This window comes from Umbelopsis ramanniana, assembly GCF_025399195.1.
Source record: "Umbelopsis ramanniana AG unplaced genomic scaffold K450scaffold_22, whole genome shotgun sequence".
NCBI lineage: Eukaryota > Fungi > Mucoromycota > Umbelopsidomycetes > Umbelopsidales > Umbelopsidaceae > Umbelopsis > Umbelopsis ramanniana.
Genome location: NW_026252108.1, coordinates 1 through 16,369, shown reverse-complemented (window position 1 = coordinate 16,369; position 16,369 = coordinate 1). Strand labels below are relative to the sequence as shown.

At 43.0% G+C, this 16,369-nt stretch overlaps 5 protein-coding genes across 5 annotated transcripts; 1 reads left to right on the top strand and 4 right to left on the bottom strand.

Annotated features, from left to right (window-relative positions):
• Positions 1 to 482: 482 nt before the first annotated feature.
• Positions 483 to 3,246, bottom strand: K450DRAFT_237574 (uncharacterized protein). Its single transcript, XM_051588448.1, has 4 exons — positions 2,560 to 3,246; positions 1,851 to 2,311; positions 1,385 to 1,787; positions 483 to 1,294 (listed from the first exon to the last, which is right to left on the bottom strand). Exons 1-4 carry the CDS (start codon positions 3,065 to 3,067, stop codon positions 564 to 566), a joined length of 2,103 nt encoding a protein of 700 aa, XP_051445255.1. The 5' UTR covers positions 3,068 to 3,246; the 3' UTR covers positions 483 to 563.
• Positions 3,247 to 6,323: 3,077 nt separating this feature from the next.
• K450DRAFT_237562 (uncharacterized protein) lies at positions 6,324 to 8,633 on the bottom strand. The gene is made up of 4 exons (XM_051588447.1): positions 8,172 to 8,633; positions 7,587 to 8,081; positions 7,242 to 7,406; positions 6,324 to 7,073 (listed from the first exon to the last, which is right to left on the bottom strand). Exons 1-4 carry the CDS (start codon positions 8,344 to 8,346, stop codon positions 6,601 to 6,603), a joined length of 1,308 nt encoding a protein of 435 aa, XP_051445254.1. The 5' UTR covers positions 8,347 to 8,633; the 3' UTR covers positions 6,324 to 6,600.
• A 574-nt stretch (positions 8,634 to 9,207) lies between these two features.
• On the bottom strand, positions 9,208 to 10,657 carry K450DRAFT_237549 (uncharacterized protein). The gene is made up of 6 exons (XM_051588446.1): positions 10,408 to 10,657; positions 10,140 to 10,201; positions 10,000 to 10,072; positions 9,752 to 9,870; positions 9,527 to 9,655; positions 9,208 to 9,429 (listed from the first exon to the last, which is right to left on the bottom strand). Exons 1-6 carry the CDS (start codon positions 10,535 to 10,537, stop codon positions 9,322 to 9,324), a joined length of 621 nt encoding a protein of 206 aa, XP_051445253.1. The 5' UTR covers positions 10,538 to 10,657; the 3' UTR covers positions 9,208 to 9,321.
• Positions 10,658 to 10,666: 9 nt separating this feature from the next.
• K450DRAFT_237540 (uncharacterized protein) lies at positions 10,667 to 14,122 on the top strand. The gene is made up of 13 exons (XM_051588445.1): positions 10,667 to 10,869; positions 10,939 to 11,091; positions 11,166 to 11,306; positions 11,375 to 11,705; positions 11,765 to 11,883; positions 11,953 to 12,062; positions 12,143 to 12,757; positions 12,828 to 12,913; positions 13,004 to 13,255; positions 13,329 to 13,447; positions 13,519 to 13,621; positions 13,697 to 13,915; positions 14,027 to 14,122. The coding sequence occupies exons 1-12, from the start codon at positions 10,771 to 10,773 to the stop codon at positions 13,891 to 13,893; spliced, it is 2,325 nt and encodes a 774-aa protein (XP_051445252.1). The 5' UTR covers positions 10,667 to 10,770; the 3' UTR covers positions 13,894 to 13,915; positions 14,027 to 14,122.
• Positions 14,067 to 16,361, bottom strand: K450DRAFT_237537 (uncharacterized protein). The gene is made up of 6 exons (XM_051588444.1): positions 15,912 to 16,361; positions 15,742 to 15,806; positions 15,546 to 15,649; positions 15,101 to 15,449; positions 14,947 to 15,039; positions 14,067 to 14,874 (listed from the first exon to the last, which is right to left on the bottom strand). Exons 1-6 carry the CDS (start codon positions 16,263 to 16,265, stop codon positions 14,241 to 14,243), a joined length of 1,599 nt encoding a protein of 532 aa, XP_051445251.1. The 5' UTR covers positions 16,266 to 16,361; the 3' UTR covers positions 14,067 to 14,240.
• Between the last annotated feature and the right edge of the window lie 8 nt (positions 16,362 to 16,369).

Below are 16,369 nucleotides of genomic sequence, written 5' to 3'. Positions count from 1 at the left end.
TACGCTTCATCTCGTTGTGCTGGTCAACCGACGCGCCAGCCATCAAAAACCAAAACCATCACACCAGAAACCATCTGAGTAGAGTTGAATGGAGAAGTGAAACATGAGGTACCCCACTGTGCAAAAAATTTTAGTTAGTCGACGATGTTCTTTTGAAAAACGAGGTTTTTTTTTTCTGCTAAAACGATTCAGCCGCAGAACGGGACGAAGTTGTATTCTTCGAAGCGACATCGCAGATCAAAGCGTTATGGCACTGCTTGTAGAATTGCAATCTCCCTTCACTTATGTTATGACAATTGAATGAGTCAGCGAGATTATCTTTAATGAATATGTGGGATAATATTGTCACTCTACATCTCCACATGCTTGTACGAAATGGATACGTTGGTAATTTTTTTTATATAATCGGCTGTGGCACGCCGTCGGACCTCAATTTGATATAGGGCCAGGAAAGGGCCATGCAAAAATTTCATCGTCCGAAAGGTTTTTTATGGATTTTCAACACTACCTACTCAAAGGAAAACAGAAGCTTCCATATTTCGTTTTTTATTTATAATAGTGGGTCAAAGAACGTCTTTGCATAAATCCATCATGGCAGCTTTACCATTACCTGCAAACAAAAGTTCTTGAATCGCCACTTGCGTTTGTTTGTACATATGTTCCAGTCGCGGCATACCAGGAAGATTTCGTGACACTAGGATAGCAGAATTAAGCTGGTTGACCAACTCGTCACGTCGCTGGTCGTCAAGAACATGCGCAACAGGACTTTGGAAAGGATCTCGATACGCAATCAACGAAAACGTCTCGACCAGAGTACTTTGCACTTCAGGGCGTTCGTCTCGGCCATAATTCTGTTGCAGTTGTTGCCCATAAGTCATGGCCGTGCCCAACAATCCGTCTAGCGAATCTTCTTCGTCCGAGTCATCATCTTCCTCGTCATCTTCCTCATTATTGCTCAAGCTATCGACGCTAGCTATATCCTCTTCTTCATGTATACTTCTTCGTCGCTTATACCCTCGTTGTTGCTGAACCGGAACGTCATCTAGGTCCATCCCTTCCCTAGTAGGAACATAGGTATCGATGGCACTCTTGGTATTGGAGGAGCAACTGCTGGTTAGCTTTTTCTTGGGGTGAAATCCTTGTTGTTCGGCATACTGTCGCATGAGTTCTATAAATTTATGACATTCAAGCTTGAACATGAGCATGTCATTGTCGTCCAATACGCTGGGGTAATGTTCTTCACAAAGGTTAATGGCTTTGTCGACATCGCCAGCCATTAGCGCATGTCTTATTTCTGGAGGATGGGGTAGGTGGTGTGAGCACGCCAAATCCATTTTATTTCCCAGTCATAGCGAAATATCCGCTTGTAGCTAAGTTCTCTCACCCTGTCTTTGTTGTATATCTTGTTCATCCCGTATCAAGTCGACAGGATCAGTATCCATACTATTATCCTTCAGAAGCGCCATCGAATCGGTTCTCCGAGATTCAGTTATGTCCTTGGCAAATGTCTTTGCCGAATCACTGAAGCCATGATGAACCATGTAGGATAGCACAACCTCATGAAGGATTTTGCTACTTTCCATGTCATCTATAGCATTTAGCCTGGGTGGTGCAGGTGAGGATGGTTTGGAAGTGCTGGCTGGTGTTGCAGTGCCTGCTGGTGTCGACGGTGGTGCGGCGGATGAGGCTTTGGAAGGGGTGGAAATGCTGTCACCTGCACCTCTGGATATAGCTGATTCCGTGATAGGTATATTGGATATGTCTGCCAGTAGTTTTCCTTTTGCCTCCTGCATGCTAGTGTGTTAGCTGTCTGAACCAGTAAAGGCGCCTTGGTTTCCACTTTCCCTTACCTTGACGTAATGTTCAATATCAAACTTGAATTCCCTTTCACCAAAGTTGACTTCAACTTGCTCGCCAGGTGTTCGGAATCCGACGCATGGGTATAATGAAGCACCCTGGAGGCCCTGGAAGGCGGTCCCGAGATCCACTCCATTCTTGGTGTAAAATGCAGACATGTCTTGGAAATTGACACCGCAGCCAATAGTGTCACCTGTGCCAAACTTAGGTCCATAGGGTTTGCCGTTACCAGAGCTACAGAAGGAATGTCCATCATCGCCATGGTAGCCCCAAGAATGGTCGTCCCAGCCAGGTAATCGGTTCAATAGATTAGACTGCCAGCAAAATCCAATGCCAATGTAACCATCTCTTCCTTTAGATACAATTTCGACTTCGAAATAAAAAATGCCGCACTGGGGTCGCATGGGAAAGTTAGCTCGCACTGAAGCCGCATCGGTATCGTCTTTTCCAACGCCTGAAAACAAATTGAACAAGTTTAGTAGGTTGAGCAGCAACAAAAAGTCGGAAAAACGCATGAGAAAAATAAAAAATAAAAAGTGTCCATCGTAAAATTGGCAATGTGGCCCATCAAGCTTTCCCGTCCGTTTTGGACTAAAAGTTCATTCGATTATGGCAGATAACGAATGATAACGCAGTAGCGTAACGAAATAGTCATAGAGGATAGACGCAATAGTATATGAAATGCTTATCACTGTTACTTACCAACATATTTCAAGCGACGGTTGTCTGATGACAATTCCACACAGTGACCCTTATCATTTGGATTCCAGGCGGTGGGAAGTTTCAAATCCAAATCTTCCAATTTATCAGCATTGTCAAGCGACAAATGGAAAGGCTGGCCACTAGTCTTCACCTTGGGCTTTCGTACCGCAGAATTGACCAAGATAGGAGTTGTGTCGGCAGACTCCCGATGTTTGTCGGACGAGTAGGCTGCAAGCCGAAGTTCGTATTGCCTCTGGACAAGCTCAGCATATGAGCTACTATCAAGATACTTTGGAAATTTGGGAGGAACGAGGGGCTCCATTGCATTTGTTGGGACGGATGCGCTAGTGGTGGCGGTTGTGCTATTACTGCTTGGTGGAGGCAAACGATGTAATGGTGGGGAACTGCCAAAGTTGAGAGTGGAAAATGGTATTGAACTTGTATGGAGACTGTGTGGAGGTGGGAACCGTGGTGGGGATGAAGAATATATTCGTGGTGGAGCTGACATTAGTTATTGACTTTAGGTTAGAAATGTAACTTGCATAAGCCAGCTCAAAGGCGGTTGAAAGTTGGTTTGCTTGTAACGTGACGGCTAGTTGCATGTCGTCAGAAAAACCACGCTTTTTTTCTCAGTGACAGACAGTACTGGGAATTTCAAAACCTTGAAAATTAATAAGGTCAGAGCAGAATTCTTCAACTCTATGGTTCTTTTTCTATCAAAATATCTGATAAATATGGGCTTTGTGAGCATTTTGACATTGTACATCAGTGTTAAGGGCTGAACTTTGCGTGGTTGATGCATCCCTGTGTCCAGGAGGGTATCATACCGTTCGTCAACAGCACAACAATGTAATAAAGTAATAATGTTATTGACCGAATATCTTCCACTTTTAAAGTTCTATTTAAAGACTTACAAAGTTTCTGACAATATGCAAGCGTTGTAATACATCTTTATGCTGCTGTGCTGAATGAATCATTACCACATGTGTACGGTTGTATTTTATGTAAATTTGTTATGGCTCTCGAAACACGGAGGCGCAAAAAATGAATATCTCGATCATGGGCATCTACTTTTACTAACACGACGTCTCTTTCGCCAGCTTAACGACGGTCGTTGGGATTCAATTTGCGTCAACCACCAAAATAACTGATATTAAACTCCATATTGATGAACTGGTTTGATAATTATTTATTATGTACCACCGTCTTCTCATTTTTTTCCATGTTAGAGAAAATCGGCACATTTGATACTCTTTGTTTCATTTCATTTATTTGTTTTGCCTTATATACTGGACATATTGACAAAGTCAGTAAAGACATAGGACTGAATTGATGTATAATGCTCGCAAAGATGATGTAGCTTTTCATGTCGACATCAGAGGTGATAGCAAATGGATGCAAAATGTGTGAATGTCGTTGACAACAGTTGCATAGCAAGCCCATGTGCATGCTCTCAGCATTGTCAAACTTTCTTTAAGGTTCTCCGATTCTTTATTAATTTGTCACATAGTTCGCATATCTGGGTAACAGCATATGCTGAACAATTGCAAGACTACTTTTCATTCAGCGCAGTATTAGTTTGGTCAAGTGTATACATGACATAGGACGAAGCCCTGCTTGCATGGCTCAGCAATAGTGAGAGGAAGATCGCTACACTGCCTACATAAACAGCCAATTTGGAAATCTCGTTTACTTCCTGGTAGATTATTTGTATTCATTGCTCTCCCGTTGGCAATGGCTAATTTTAGCCACACTATTACTGACGTTTCCCTCACAAATACCAATCTATATAACAAAAAAAAAAAAGAGTCGCGTGAGTCTTCCAGTCATGACAAAGCAGCTTTATTTATGGCATAGGAAGGAGCAATGTTGAAAGGATTTGTTTGGGTGCTTGGAATACTGCTCAATTGGAAAAGGTGAGACTAAATCTTACTGAATGGGGTAGGATTTTTGTGAGGCAAAGATTTGTTATCTGCTGGCGAAATCAACTTTTCAGGTTACTCTCCCAATACGAGTTTTCACAGCATCTATGTTTTTGTCTCACTATTTTCATTAGCATTAATATTAATTTTGTGGGACTATGAGGTATACTAATCTTGAGTCATCGAAAAGCAAAAGGACCGCCGACATATGGAGCGATAGGGGCCGGAAACCGCCTCGTTGATGCCAAGCACCTGTTTCAAAATTCACTTAAACAAGGCATGCGCAGTTCTGTCCTTTGCACAGTAAAGTTGTGACCGGTCTCGGCCTTCCATTAGCGTAATCCCGAGGCTTTACCCATTTATTGCAATTGAACTTTGGGTGAAAGGCGTCAACGCAAGCTTGACTAAGCACCTGAGAAACCCGAATCCATCCATATTAACCAATTGACTCGTAATAAATGACGGTGTGCATGGGGTTACCTGTAAACACTGAGCATCCTTCATTACCGATTACGGATCAGCAAACACTCACTTATATGCAACTTCATCAGTGACCTCCAATGACAGAGTTGATGCAATATCATCTCCGACTCCTCCTTTGGACTTGAACTGAACTAACCTGCTATTCATAGCGTCGGTTACAAGCATTATTAATGCAAAAATCCCAACAAAAATTCGTTATATCATAATGCCATACACTTGGATTGAATTATATTCTTTACTAAGGTTTGGTTATTGACATTCGTGAATTGAATGGAGTCGCGAATTGAATGAGTTGAAGGTGCCGCAGCAAAATTGACAGATTTACCCCATATTTGTACGTTCAAAACGAGAGGGGTCAGCCAACGTAGAGACGACACATGGCAACAGGACACCTCATTTGGGAGCAGCAATATTTGTTACATCATTGGTACCTTCGAGAAAATTAAAATTAGCATTTCCTTTGTTGAGTCACCGCGAAAAAAATGAGTGACTCACTGTACACTGGTCGCCTCTTTAATAAGCCGATCTCAATTGCCAAAGGTTATTACTAGGGTGCTTTGCCCATCCTCTTGACCTTTCTCTCTTTCAAATATCTATTTTTCTCTTCCGTGCTTGGAGAACATTTCTCATTGCTAACGGATACGTTTGGAAATTATTAGGCCAATCGACTTTTGACATTTCCCCTGAAGGTACTTCCTCCAATCAATCGAATGCATTAACGCATCGGCCACCACTTCTTGCATTGAAACCAAAACAAGGCACTTTCTTGATATAACTAAAAACCAACCCGGAAAACTAGAAAAGATTTCAATTGGTATTGCATAGACGCCGCATACCGATTTCAACTTACAGGGTTCACCACATCATCCCAATATTTTTAAATAATCCACCCAACCGTTTTTGCACACACCCACACTCGCCTGTTTGCGTATATGCAGCAAATCTTGTTCATTTGAATGTCCTGGCGCTTCAAATCCAGCCGTGGAGGATGGCGCAACTTTGATACAGACGTGTCCTGCATGCTTGAATTCAGATATATGTTTTGTACTGCGGGTCAGGGCGTCATTGTCAATGATCGGCATTTTTCTGGTCCCGTGATCGTCTACCCGAGGGATGGGTATGCCTTTTCAGCAGGTGTTCGGTACTTGGTCCAACGCGCAGCACCGTAATTTTTTTTTGTTTTAAACCCGTATCATATGCAAATTTCATTTTATAATTTTTTTTTAAACTATCGTTTTATATATATTTCTTGGTCAGAATTTTATTCATCAAACTGTACCTTCATTATATGACTATTATTGTAAAGAGAAAAAAAGAAGAATAAAAAAAGAAGGGAAAATAAGCAACATTTGAAGCAGATTCGACAGGAAGCATTTTTTTGTCAGATCAAGAAGAAAATATGCTCTGCTTCGTGGATGGTGAGGAATCCAAAAAGCCAGAGTATTTTGAGACGACACAAAAACTGTTTATGGACAAAAAGACAAATAAAAAAAAAAACAAGAGATAGAGGAAAATGAGGAAAAGCACAGGGAGGCGGACAAGCGGTGGTTGGTTGCGTCGGTGAGACGTTGGTGGCATGTTTTCGCCCAATCTTTAAAGGAAAGAGTCGCCAAACACAGTAATGGATTCACTTCCTTCACATCTGAAGGTCATACTCGCTCCAGTTGCCGGCAACAAGAGCGGGCTTGCTCATAAATGAATTGGTGGTCACGTAGGCGTCGTTTCTAACTTGCATGGTGGATTGATTGATGTTATGAAATGATTGTGACGAGAACAGTTCTTGTGGTGAGCTATTTCTCATTCCACCTCCACCACTAGATCGTCCGATAGGTGGCATCAGGGGGGTTTCATCTATTCGGCGGTCTGGAACATGCATGTAGGCATAAGAAAAGTTATTCGGAGGGTTCATACTAGTGGTGGGAATCATGGAAGGGTGCGTGGTGTTGGCAGATGATAATGGAAGATTGGCGACAGAGTCCAAGTTGTTATCCATGGATTGCCCAAACGGAGGGCGAAACGATGGCTGTATTGGAGCGAGCTGAGCAGTGTCGTTGTTGGAAAGTGCCGGTGAATTGTCCGCAATAGAGTCCGACATGTGCGGAGATGTTGGTCGAGCGAATGATCCTTGTGGAACCATGGGTATGCCATACGAAGTTGGCAGGCTATGTGACATGTGGTCCATAGAAGGTGTTCTGGAACGATACATGCTAGGCGACCATGACATTTGGCGCTCGGCCTGGCGAGATTGTCGTTCCATCATGCCATCTACCAATGAATATTTTCGCTTTTGACCTGTGATATCTTGATAGTCATGTGGTATGTGTTGTGAATAATATGGCATTGAATGTCGGTGCTGCTGCGGCGTCATAAATTGCGCCTGTTCATTTTCGACGTTGAGAGAGGATGGAAGACCAGAGTCTCGCGTAGACGGTCGACGTTCTGCTTTTTTTTTTTCAAAATAGAAATTGATAATATACAAAAAAGTACTGCATTAGTCATTATTTTCAAATAGGAATATAGCAAACAATGTGGTCAGGGATGCGGCCGATTTTTTTGTGGAGGGGACGGCATTTTTTTTTTCTTTCCAGCAAAGAGTATGACGGAATAAAAAAATTAGCTCACCTGACGAGGTTGAAGACGATGAAGAGGGCGGTGGGGAAGGCAAATCTTGTTGTTGTTCGCCAGTAACTTCACCACCGGGCTCAATCAGTAAAGGAATACGGAAATTCTGCTTGTGTAAGAAATCGGGAGAAATTTCTAAGATAGCTAACTCGGGCACATTGGAGGGTGTTCTCAAGCGACCAGCCATGACATCTTCAATGTCATAATAGCTGATCAAATTTTGGTGAACGCCGTCGACCACAATGGACATAGACTTTTTGATCAGGCCATTCTTTTTGAATTTGTATGAGTTTGTAAGGGAACCAACCAGTGCCCTTTCACGCACTTTCTCCGCTTCATCAGAGTCGTTCTTTGATTCATCTCTTTCTTGTTCTTTTGGGTCAATAATCCGTTTGCCTCCTTGTGAGGCTCTGCGATCAAGCTCGCGGTATACCAAAAAATTGCCCAAGATACGAGATGGGCTCCAAACAAGGCCATCTGTCCACCGTTTAATTCCTGCGAGAGACAAAATAAAATAGGTATGAGGTCAGATTTATCGTAACCAGAAATAATTCAATGATATGATACCAAGGATATTTTCATTACCCGATTCTTTCTCATCAAACACAAACACCGATCCAGATCTCACCAGACAGTTTCGCTCTTTCTCTTGCAGCCGACGACTAACTCTAGGAAGCAAACCTCGTCGGCAGGCTTCGTACAATAACAGCGAATCTGTTGTATTTGCGATGTATCCATGAAACGTTTCTACAACCGACATGACGAGTATTTTGTTGTTGTTTCTTTGTTGTTGTGCACCAAAGGGATATAAAGATAAAGAAAGTGAATAAAGCAAGAACAGGAAGAGTGGGAAGAGAGAGAGAGAGGAGGAAAAAGATACCAAACCAAGAGGAACCGAAAAAAACCTCTAAAGCCGCCCTTTTTTCGCTAGGCTTAGTGTGGGGAAACGGTCTCTTCTCCCTCGGAGTTTGCTTGCAGTCAGTGAGCAGAGCAGACATAGCTGTATGTGTTGAACGCCGGTTAAACTAACATGATAAGCTTTTCATGGCAAACTGGTCTATAAATGCATTTCACCACTATCAACCATCCAATAGTGACCCTGTTTGTCTATCCGACGCTCAATGCATCTGATATAGGCTTTGCTGCTGAAGAATGGACAGGACCCTTCACTCGGTCGAGCAACCGTAGGCTCGGACAAACGATATTAGATCATCTTCCTATTGGTCAGGTCGGGGCTCAAAATGCAAGCTGGAAGTCACTGGCCATGCGGAGTTCATGGTAGCATCTCGAGGTTTTTTTTTTTGGGAGAACCAGAATAAAAAACATTCTTAGTATCAAAATGGTAAGATTTTGATGTAAATGTTAGTACTAACTTCACCAACGGCTACATCTCCCATAACTGAGTATAATAAAATAAATTGATTTATTTCGCTGTTTTCGCTGCTGTCTACGGTCCTCCGAACCCTTATGTCAGCACACCGAAGATGGCATTTACGCCACATGGGCATGAAACAGTCAAATGACTTCACGATCCAAAAAAAATATACTAGAGATGTGTGTGCTATGAAAGTTCTAAAGCAGATACGTGCGAGTTAACCATACTAGACTGTTATATATATAAAATTGCCTCAAAAAATATGCCACCAGTTGATAGATAAGAGGGGAAAGAGAAAAACCACATTTGATATTACACGTTGGAAACACCACTCTTCGATGAGATAGTGGAACAACTTGATCAGCAAGCGCACGGACTGGACTCTTGCTCGTCATTCCCATTCGAAGATACACGAATGGTAGATGCTGGAGCTTGTTGCTTTTGCCATAAACTTGGGGTTTCAATGATCTAATGAGAAAGGGGGGATTAGTGAGTAAGGTGTTTGTGTGCAACCATATGGGAAGTTAGAAATAACAGAACAGCACTCAGCATATCGAGATTTTACCTTTTGTACTAATTCTTCAAAAGCTTCTTGCACACCAACCTTAGTTTTGGCACTACATTCAATAAACAAGGTTTGAAGTTTTTGAGCCATGGCTGCTCCTTCCTTGTATGTCACGACCCTTGAAGATTCCTGGATAGCACGTGGGCAGCGCAGGAAGGGAAAAACTATGTGAGCGAAAATGCCCGCATATCTTTGACATTATACGGAGTTATTTTAGGGTCGTACCTTATCAACCTTGTTGCCCACAATCATCTTCACAACATCCTTTGACGAGCTATAGGTTTGCAATTCCGTGTACCAATTTTGAAGCGCATCAAATGTATCTCGATTGGAAACATCATATACTATACAATGAATCAAAATTTTAGCTTTGTCGGTACGGCACGGCCATGGTCATTCCATGCCATCGCTTAGGCTTGTGGCAGCTGGCCACGTTCCCACTCTTCCCACGTCGCTAACGTCCTATCACTTACCCAAAATAACACCTTGTGCTCCTCGATAATAGCTTGATGTTAAAGTGCGAAAGCGCTCTTGCCCCGCTGTATCCTTTAATTGGAATGACAGTTAACCAAGGCATGATAAGTAAGATATACGTCATAGACAATATACTTACCCAGATCGTTAATTTGTACCGCTTTCCATCGACCTCCATCATGCTGACCTTAAAATCCACTCCTAACCATGGGAGAAACGGTGAAGAGATCAAAATTAGTCAATTGAAGCTGAGCTTGGCAGGTCATCTAGAACAAACGTCGAAAATTCAAGCTCCTGCCCTCAAGTACGACGTCTGTTCATACCAACAGCCAAGCACTAGCGGCTTGAATCCGACTGGCCATTTTGTCGTTGTGGACCATCTATTTAGCATGTCAGCAGATACCTACCGATTGTAGCGGATACTTCGTCTTGTGGAAGGAAAGTATCGTCTGTGAATCGCAAAAGCAGAGACGATTTACCGACCGAGGAGTTGCCAATGAGTAGCAGTTTGAGAGTTGGAGTTTCTTGTTGAGACATTGTTGGATTGAAAGAAAGGTAAGAAGTAATGGGAGAACTACCAACTAGAAAGAAACGACGGTAATTATTTTCCTTGGGGTTTTGAAAAGTGACGACGTTAATGGGTCACATTTTTGCACGCTCAGTCCAGTCCGCCCCGCCTTGGCGTGACTTTGCCTTCGCATAGCAACGTCATTTTGTGCCTTTTGACGTGAATCGAACAGCTTAAATCTTGAACGCTTTTTTTCTACAAAATGGCCGCATGTACTCATATCGATTTGGCACAGCTTCAAGTACCCAATGCTTATTCCAACATTTACAAGGACGAATGTACTCTGTGCTTTGATTCGCAGGTAGGCTGACAAATTCGACCTAACACCGGTCAAAATGCCGATCAACACGCTGATTATAAAATAACTTAGGATTCCCCAACTGGCCTCGACGTGTGTTTAACCTGCTTCAATGGTGGATGCACTGACAACCAGCGCAGCCATGCGCGACTTCATTACTCAAAGACTCAACACCCTATTGTCTTGAATATGCGAAGAATACCTAAAGAACAGCCGAAAAAGAGGGTAGGTGTAACTGACGCGGATATCAGAGAGGTCAATTGATCAGGATGCTTGGCTGACTTCTTTTATAAAAACAGTCAGACGACGGATCGCCACCACCACCAAAGATCAGCAAACTTGCCATTGCCGCTGAGAGTGACCAAGACAAGTACGAGTATGTGACCAAGGCAAAGTGCTACGCTTGCAACGAGGCGGAGATTGATACGTCAAATCCTTCGGTATGGTCATGAACCCTTGGTCGACCAGTCCTTGGCAATTTTAAATACTAAATTCTGTACGGTCATAGGTGTCTCAAGTTATCAATGCGGTTGTGAATGCTCAGTCTTCCGCAAAGCGTTCGGAGGTTCAAGCGTGGGAGGAGGAGGTCACGGCGTGCGAACATACCCTCTGCCTAGAGCAAGACGCGCCTAAGCAATTAGAGTCGCAGCAACTCGCTCATTGCTCAGAGTGCGACCTCCGCGAGAATTTGTGGCTATGTTTTACCTGCGGTAGTCTTGGTTGTGGTAGACGGCAGTACGATGGTTCTGGGGGCAATAATCACGGATTAGAGCACTTTGAAAAGACCGGTCATGCTGTCTGTTGCAAGCTTGGTACCATTACGCCCGAGGGCACTGCTGGTATGTGAAATTTTCAATGCGGGTATAAATCATGTTTCTATTTCTAAATTTCACTACAGATATATATTGTTACAAGTGCAATGATGCGCGCTTGGATCCAAACCTTTCCGATCACTTGGCAAATTGGGGTATCAGCGTATCTAATCAGCAGAAGACGGAAAAGAGCATGACTGAGCTGGTATGTACGAAGCATAGTCACCAATGACGAATGAGCTATTATCTAATTGAATATCTTTCGCATACACAGCAACTTGAGCAGAATCTCAATTTTGATTTTAGCATGACAACCGAGGATGGAAAGTTATTGCCACCACTTTTTGGTCCAGGATTCACGGGTTTAAAAAACCTTGGCAATAGGTGAGTACGAAAGCGTTACTATTGCGAACTACACCGTACCCTCCCATCAATTATATCCCATAACTCATTACATTGTTCAGCTGCTATATGGCATCGGTTCTTCAGTCTGTTTTCGATTTAAAGACATTTGCTGATCGGTATTATGATTCATCGGAGTCACATTTTAAGACGTGCACACGAGAGCCTGCAGTCTGTCTAGACTGTCAACTTTACAAGATGGCTGATGGAATATGGTCTGGTCGGTATTCTCAACCGAAAAAGCAGGATGCAGACAGCGACGGTCTTTCACAAGAAGGAATCACACCCTCTATGTTGAAGGCATTAGTAGGCAAAGGCCACCCAGAATTTTCCACTATGCGTCAGCAGGATGCCCATGAATTTTTCCAGTACCTTACCAGCTCCATCAAGAAGCAAGAAAAGTCGAACCATAGTAGTAATGATCCTACCATGTTGTTTCAATTTGAACTTGAACAACGACTCCAATGTACACGATGCCACAAAGTTCGGTACCAACGCGACGTTGCAAGCGATGTTATGATACCCGTTCCTGAGAAAGTCATAAAGGAGAAGGTGAATGACAAGGATACTACCGAGTACGAGATTGTAGATTTGTACAAATGCTTGGACATGTTTACTGCACCAGAAAGTTTAGAGTACAACTGCCCAAGCTGTGACCAAAAAACGGAGGTCGTCAAGTGAGTATCCACAGGGCTAAAGTGTACTACTATGTATACACGATTTCACTAATGCTGCTTTCTGTAACAGGACTGTTAAGTTTGCTACCTTTCCTGAGGTACTTGTCATTCAGGCAAATCGATTTAAATTTGTCAATTGGGTGCCTGTGAAAATAGGTATTAAAATATCACCGTAATGTATGATGGAGATATACAATGCAAACATTATATTAATTTTTTTTTTTATTTTTTTTTTCAATTCAATAGGTATCCCTATCAGCATACCGGATGGTCCACTCACCTTGGATAAATACCTTGGTACAGGGCAGCAAGCAAATGAAGAGCTGTTACCTGAGTCAGCGCCAGCAGCTGCTGAACCAGCCTTTGATCAAGGAGCTTTGGATCAATTGTTGGCAATGGGATTCCCGGAAAATAGATGTAAACGAGCAATGATGAACACCGGTAACTCTGGTGCAGAAGCTGCTATGAACTGGTTGTTTGAGCATATGGAAGATTCAGGTATGTAATTACGCACATATCTGTAGGCAACTTGCATATCATTAGCTTTTGACGTACTGACGTTGTAATACAGGCATCGATGATCCTATCGCTGCTGACACTTCAACCGCTGAGCCGTCTGCTGAACAATTAGAGCTCCTTACTGCCATGGGTTTCTCGCAAGCACAAGCAAAGAAGGCTTTGAGAGAGACAGTAAGTACTGCCGTCTTGGAAAGATGCAAAATGTGAACGCATGAGTACTGACGTATCCAATTTTTTTTTAGAATGGTGATGCCGAGCGTGCAGTTGATTGGCTCTTCAGTCACCCTGATGAGCCTGTCGACGACGAAGGTGATGCTGGTGCGGCAACGAAACCTGTTGTTGGAGGTATGAAGCCATGCAGTATGGTTATGAAAGAGATGGAAGCGCATTATATTGACTTTTGGTTTTTATCACTTTCAGATGCCACGCTACCTGCTAACTTTGATGTCAAATCGTTCGTTTCGCACAAGGGTACATCAGTTCATTGTGGACATTATGTAGCCCACGTCAACAAGAACGGTCAATGGACTCTGTTCAACGACAACAAGGTTGCTGCCGCTACTACTCCTGTAGCATCATCTGATGCCTACATCTTCTTCTTACAACGACATCGGTAATGGTTAAATGCCGATAGCATAGGTATGGGTTTGAAATACCTTTAATAATAGCATTCAAAAGAAGTATCCATCTACTTAAAAAAGTGTTTTGTATATGGAAGTGGAGGATGATACGATCTGATCATTTTCTTAGGTTGTGTGGATTACATTAGCAGGGATTAAATAAAATGTTGTTACAGCTGAGCATTACTGAACAAGAAGAGTTACTACAGAGTGGAGAAATAAAAACGTGTACAAAATTACTTTGGGAAATACTAGAACTATGAATGCAATTGTTTTTTGTTTTTTTTTTGTTTTTGTCTGATTGAGATGATGAATGCGATACGATGAGAGGTATGAAAAATTGACTAGAGGGCATGGTACATTTCACGGCCAGCGTTCGTTTGCCGTCGACGTCGTCGAGGAGGTGGGTGGGGATCGACATTAGACGCAGTCGAAGTGGTGGGAAATGAAATAGATTGGTTAGGGGTAGAGCTGGATGGGTATTGGTAATCTGATAGGACGCTGGAACACCGTTGGGCTGAGCTCTCACTACTGGAAACAGGGGCCACCGGGTAGTCAATTTGAGAGATTTGCGACAGAGGACGTGGCCAGCTGGGTACGTCTGGTTCGGCACATGTTGCTGGAGAAGGTGGAACAACAATAGGAGATCCTGTAGGGCATTCATTCGGATAGTGCTTTGATTCGCATACATTACCATCGAAGCTAATGTCGTTCTGGTCAGACGAGCTGACTTGTATAAGTGAGTTGCGACGGTTTCCGGCCGAAGGTTGCAGCCAGTTTCGTACAATCCACCGCATCAATTTATTCCCTTGGTCGCCAGTAGGTCGAACAGGGGTCGTTTGCGACTGACTCCCATTGCCTACAACCTCAAACAGGCTGATATCGGTCGCTGTTGGGTCGAAAGGTCGGGTTGCGTTGCCTGAGCTTCCTTCCGTCGCTGTATGCTTTGGTAAGTCGCCATACTTGTCAATGAGATCACTATAGAGGAAATGGTCAGTTATCATCATCTTAGAAGAAGCAGCAATGGCAATCAAACAGATCGAGAAATACTTGGTAATGGTAACAGCGACATTGTACACTGCGGGATCAAGACTGAATGCAATCAGATTGAAAAATCCAGGTAGCGCCTTCAATGTAACACCCCTTTGAAAGATAGTTAGCAAGCTATGATGGGCTTTGTTCGTATATATAAGTCGCCACTTACCAAACGTTGAGGCCAAAGTCTGCTCGAAAGTTCCTGTACATCCAGATTTCAGAGACAATAAAACCGGTCTGAGTAATGATGGGTACGAGTGGGTATAATAAAATACGTCGAACCACTCGATTAATCGACTGCTGAGCTTTTCGGTGTCGTGCTTCATCGTCGTGAAAACGGTCATTGGCCCATTCTTTCCCCATCCATGGCATTCGCAAATGCCGATCCAGTTCCTTTTGCTCGTTTTTTAGTTTGACGGCCACAATGACGACAACAACAAGGCAGTAAGCTAGACAAATTAATTGAAGAACTATATATGTGGCCCATTCAATATCTTGCGTCTGAGCGGTGTAAGATGCTGTCAATGAAACATTGCCGAAAAAACTAAAGGTCAGCCTCTGTCCATCACTTTGTGTCACCTAGTCATAAAACAATGAAATGATGTGCAACTTACGAGTATACCAGCAGTAGGTTTGGGCCTCATCGTAACCCAATTTTCCAGCTGCCAGAGGTATGATGGCTGTGATAAGAGCGAGGCCAATGGGACATATAAAGTACCTTAAGAGCGATAAAAATGAGGAAGATAAATATACTGGCCATGAGGACAATAACTAAAGCAACATGAAGGCATGCTTGCTCGACCCTCTTACCATTTCTCAAGATTGCCTAATGCCTTCTTATGTAAGAACAACCATTGTAGGTTGAAAGCGATGGCCTATACCATTCAAAAAGCGATATGTATGAGATCATTTGAAACACATTGATGGACCCCCTTCCCCCTTGAAAATGAATGGTAATCTTAAAAAAAGGAAGAGCTTACCGTTGTCAAAAAAATATACTGGTTTGACAACCAAATGATCAAGAATGCTGAGAAGGTGCAGGATGCGCCCTCCGAATTTGAGAATGTGTAAATGAGAAGGCCCATGGAGTTGACTACATCGGTGGCGCTAATGGCAGCATTCAATCGAAGAGAAACTCGGTCAACAAGCTTTTTGTCGTAGATTCTCAGGCCAGCTGTAATGGCGAGCACAGTGATGCCGCATACTATAGAGATAGTATTGCATGCGATGTTGAGGTCTTTAATGACAGAGTTTTGCCATGGTGAATCAAATGTGAGATCCGGAATGTCTTCTCGTTTGTATATTTGCTGCGAGCTAAGGCTCGGCTCGTTCATTGAAGAGTTACAAGCGTTGAACGCTACGCTTATTGCTACTTGGCAAGAAGTTGAAGTATGAAGAAGCTTTTCAAACTTAAGCTAACTAGTGTGGCAAATTTCCA

What these genes read in the sequence shown, in the direction of transcription:
- K450DRAFT_237549 (XM_051588446.1), bottom strand. Translation starts at nt 10,537, where the DNA reads ATGTCTCAACAAGAAACTCCAACTCTCAAACTGCTACTCATTGGCAAC. An exon ending in CGAAGTATCCGCTACAATCG is followed by an intron (nt 10,202 to 10,407) that starts GTAGGTATCTGC and finishes TCCCATGGTTAG; the next exon opens with GAGTGGATTTTAAGGTCAGC. An exon ending in TGGGCAACAAGGTTGATAAG is followed by an intron (nt 9,656 to 9,751) that starts GTACGACCCTAA and finishes CGTGCTATCCAG; the next exon opens with GAATCTTCAAGGGTCGTGAC.
- K450DRAFT_237540 (XM_051588445.1), top strand. Translation starts at nt 10,771, where the DNA reads ATGGCCGCATGTACTCATATCGATTTGGCACAGCTTCAAGTACCCAAT. An exon ending in AAGAACAGCCGAAAAAGAGG is followed by an intron (nt 11,092 to 11,165) that starts GTAGGTGTAACT and finishes TTATAAAAACAG; the next exon opens with TCAGACGACGGATCGCCACC. An exon ending in TTAAAAAACCTTGGCAATAG is followed by an intron (nt 12,063 to 12,142) that starts GTGAGTACGAAA and finishes TACATTGTTCAG; the next exon opens with CTGCTATATGGCATCGGTTC.
- K450DRAFT_237574 (XM_051588448.1), bottom strand. Translation starts at nt 3,067, where the DNA reads ATGTCAGCTCCACCACGAATATATTCTTCATCCCCACCACGGTTCCCA. An exon ending in ATATTGAACATTACGTCAAG is followed by an intron (nt 1,788 to 1,850) that starts GTAAGGGAAAGT and finishes ACTAGCATGCAG; the next exon opens with GAGGCAAAAGGAAAACTACT. An exon ending in AGATATACAACAAAGACAGG is followed by an intron (nt 1,295 to 1,384) that starts GTGAGAGAACTT and finishes CCCATCCTCCAG; the next exon opens with AAATAAGACATGCGCTAATG.
- K450DRAFT_237537 (XM_051588444.1), bottom strand. Translation starts at nt 16,265, where the DNA reads ATGAACGAGCCGAGCCTTAGCTCGCAGCAAATATACAAACGAGAAGAC. An exon ending in TTAGGCAATCTTGAGAAATG is followed by an intron (nt 15,650 to 15,741) that starts GTAAGAGGGTCG and finishes ATCGCTCTTAAG; the next exon opens with GTACTTTATATGTCCCATTG. An exon ending in AACCTACTGCTGGTATACTC is followed by an intron (nt 15,450 to 15,545) that starts GTAAGTTGCACA and finishes TTTCATTGACAG; the next exon opens with CATCTTACACCGCTCAGACG.
- K450DRAFT_237562 (XM_051588447.1), bottom strand. Translation starts at nt 8,346, where the DNA reads ATGTCGGTTGTAGAAACGTTTCATGGATACATCGCAAATACAACAGAT. An exon ending in ATCGTCTTCAACCTCGTCAG is followed by an intron (nt 7,407 to 7,586) that starts GTGAGCTAATTT and finishes AAAAAAAAAAAG; the next exon opens with CAGAACGTCGACCGTCTACG. An exon ending in CACAGGTCAAAAGCGAAAAT is followed by an intron (nt 7,074 to 7,241) that starts ATTCATTGGTAG and finishes CATTCGCTCGAC; the next exon opens with CAACATCTCCGCACATGTCG.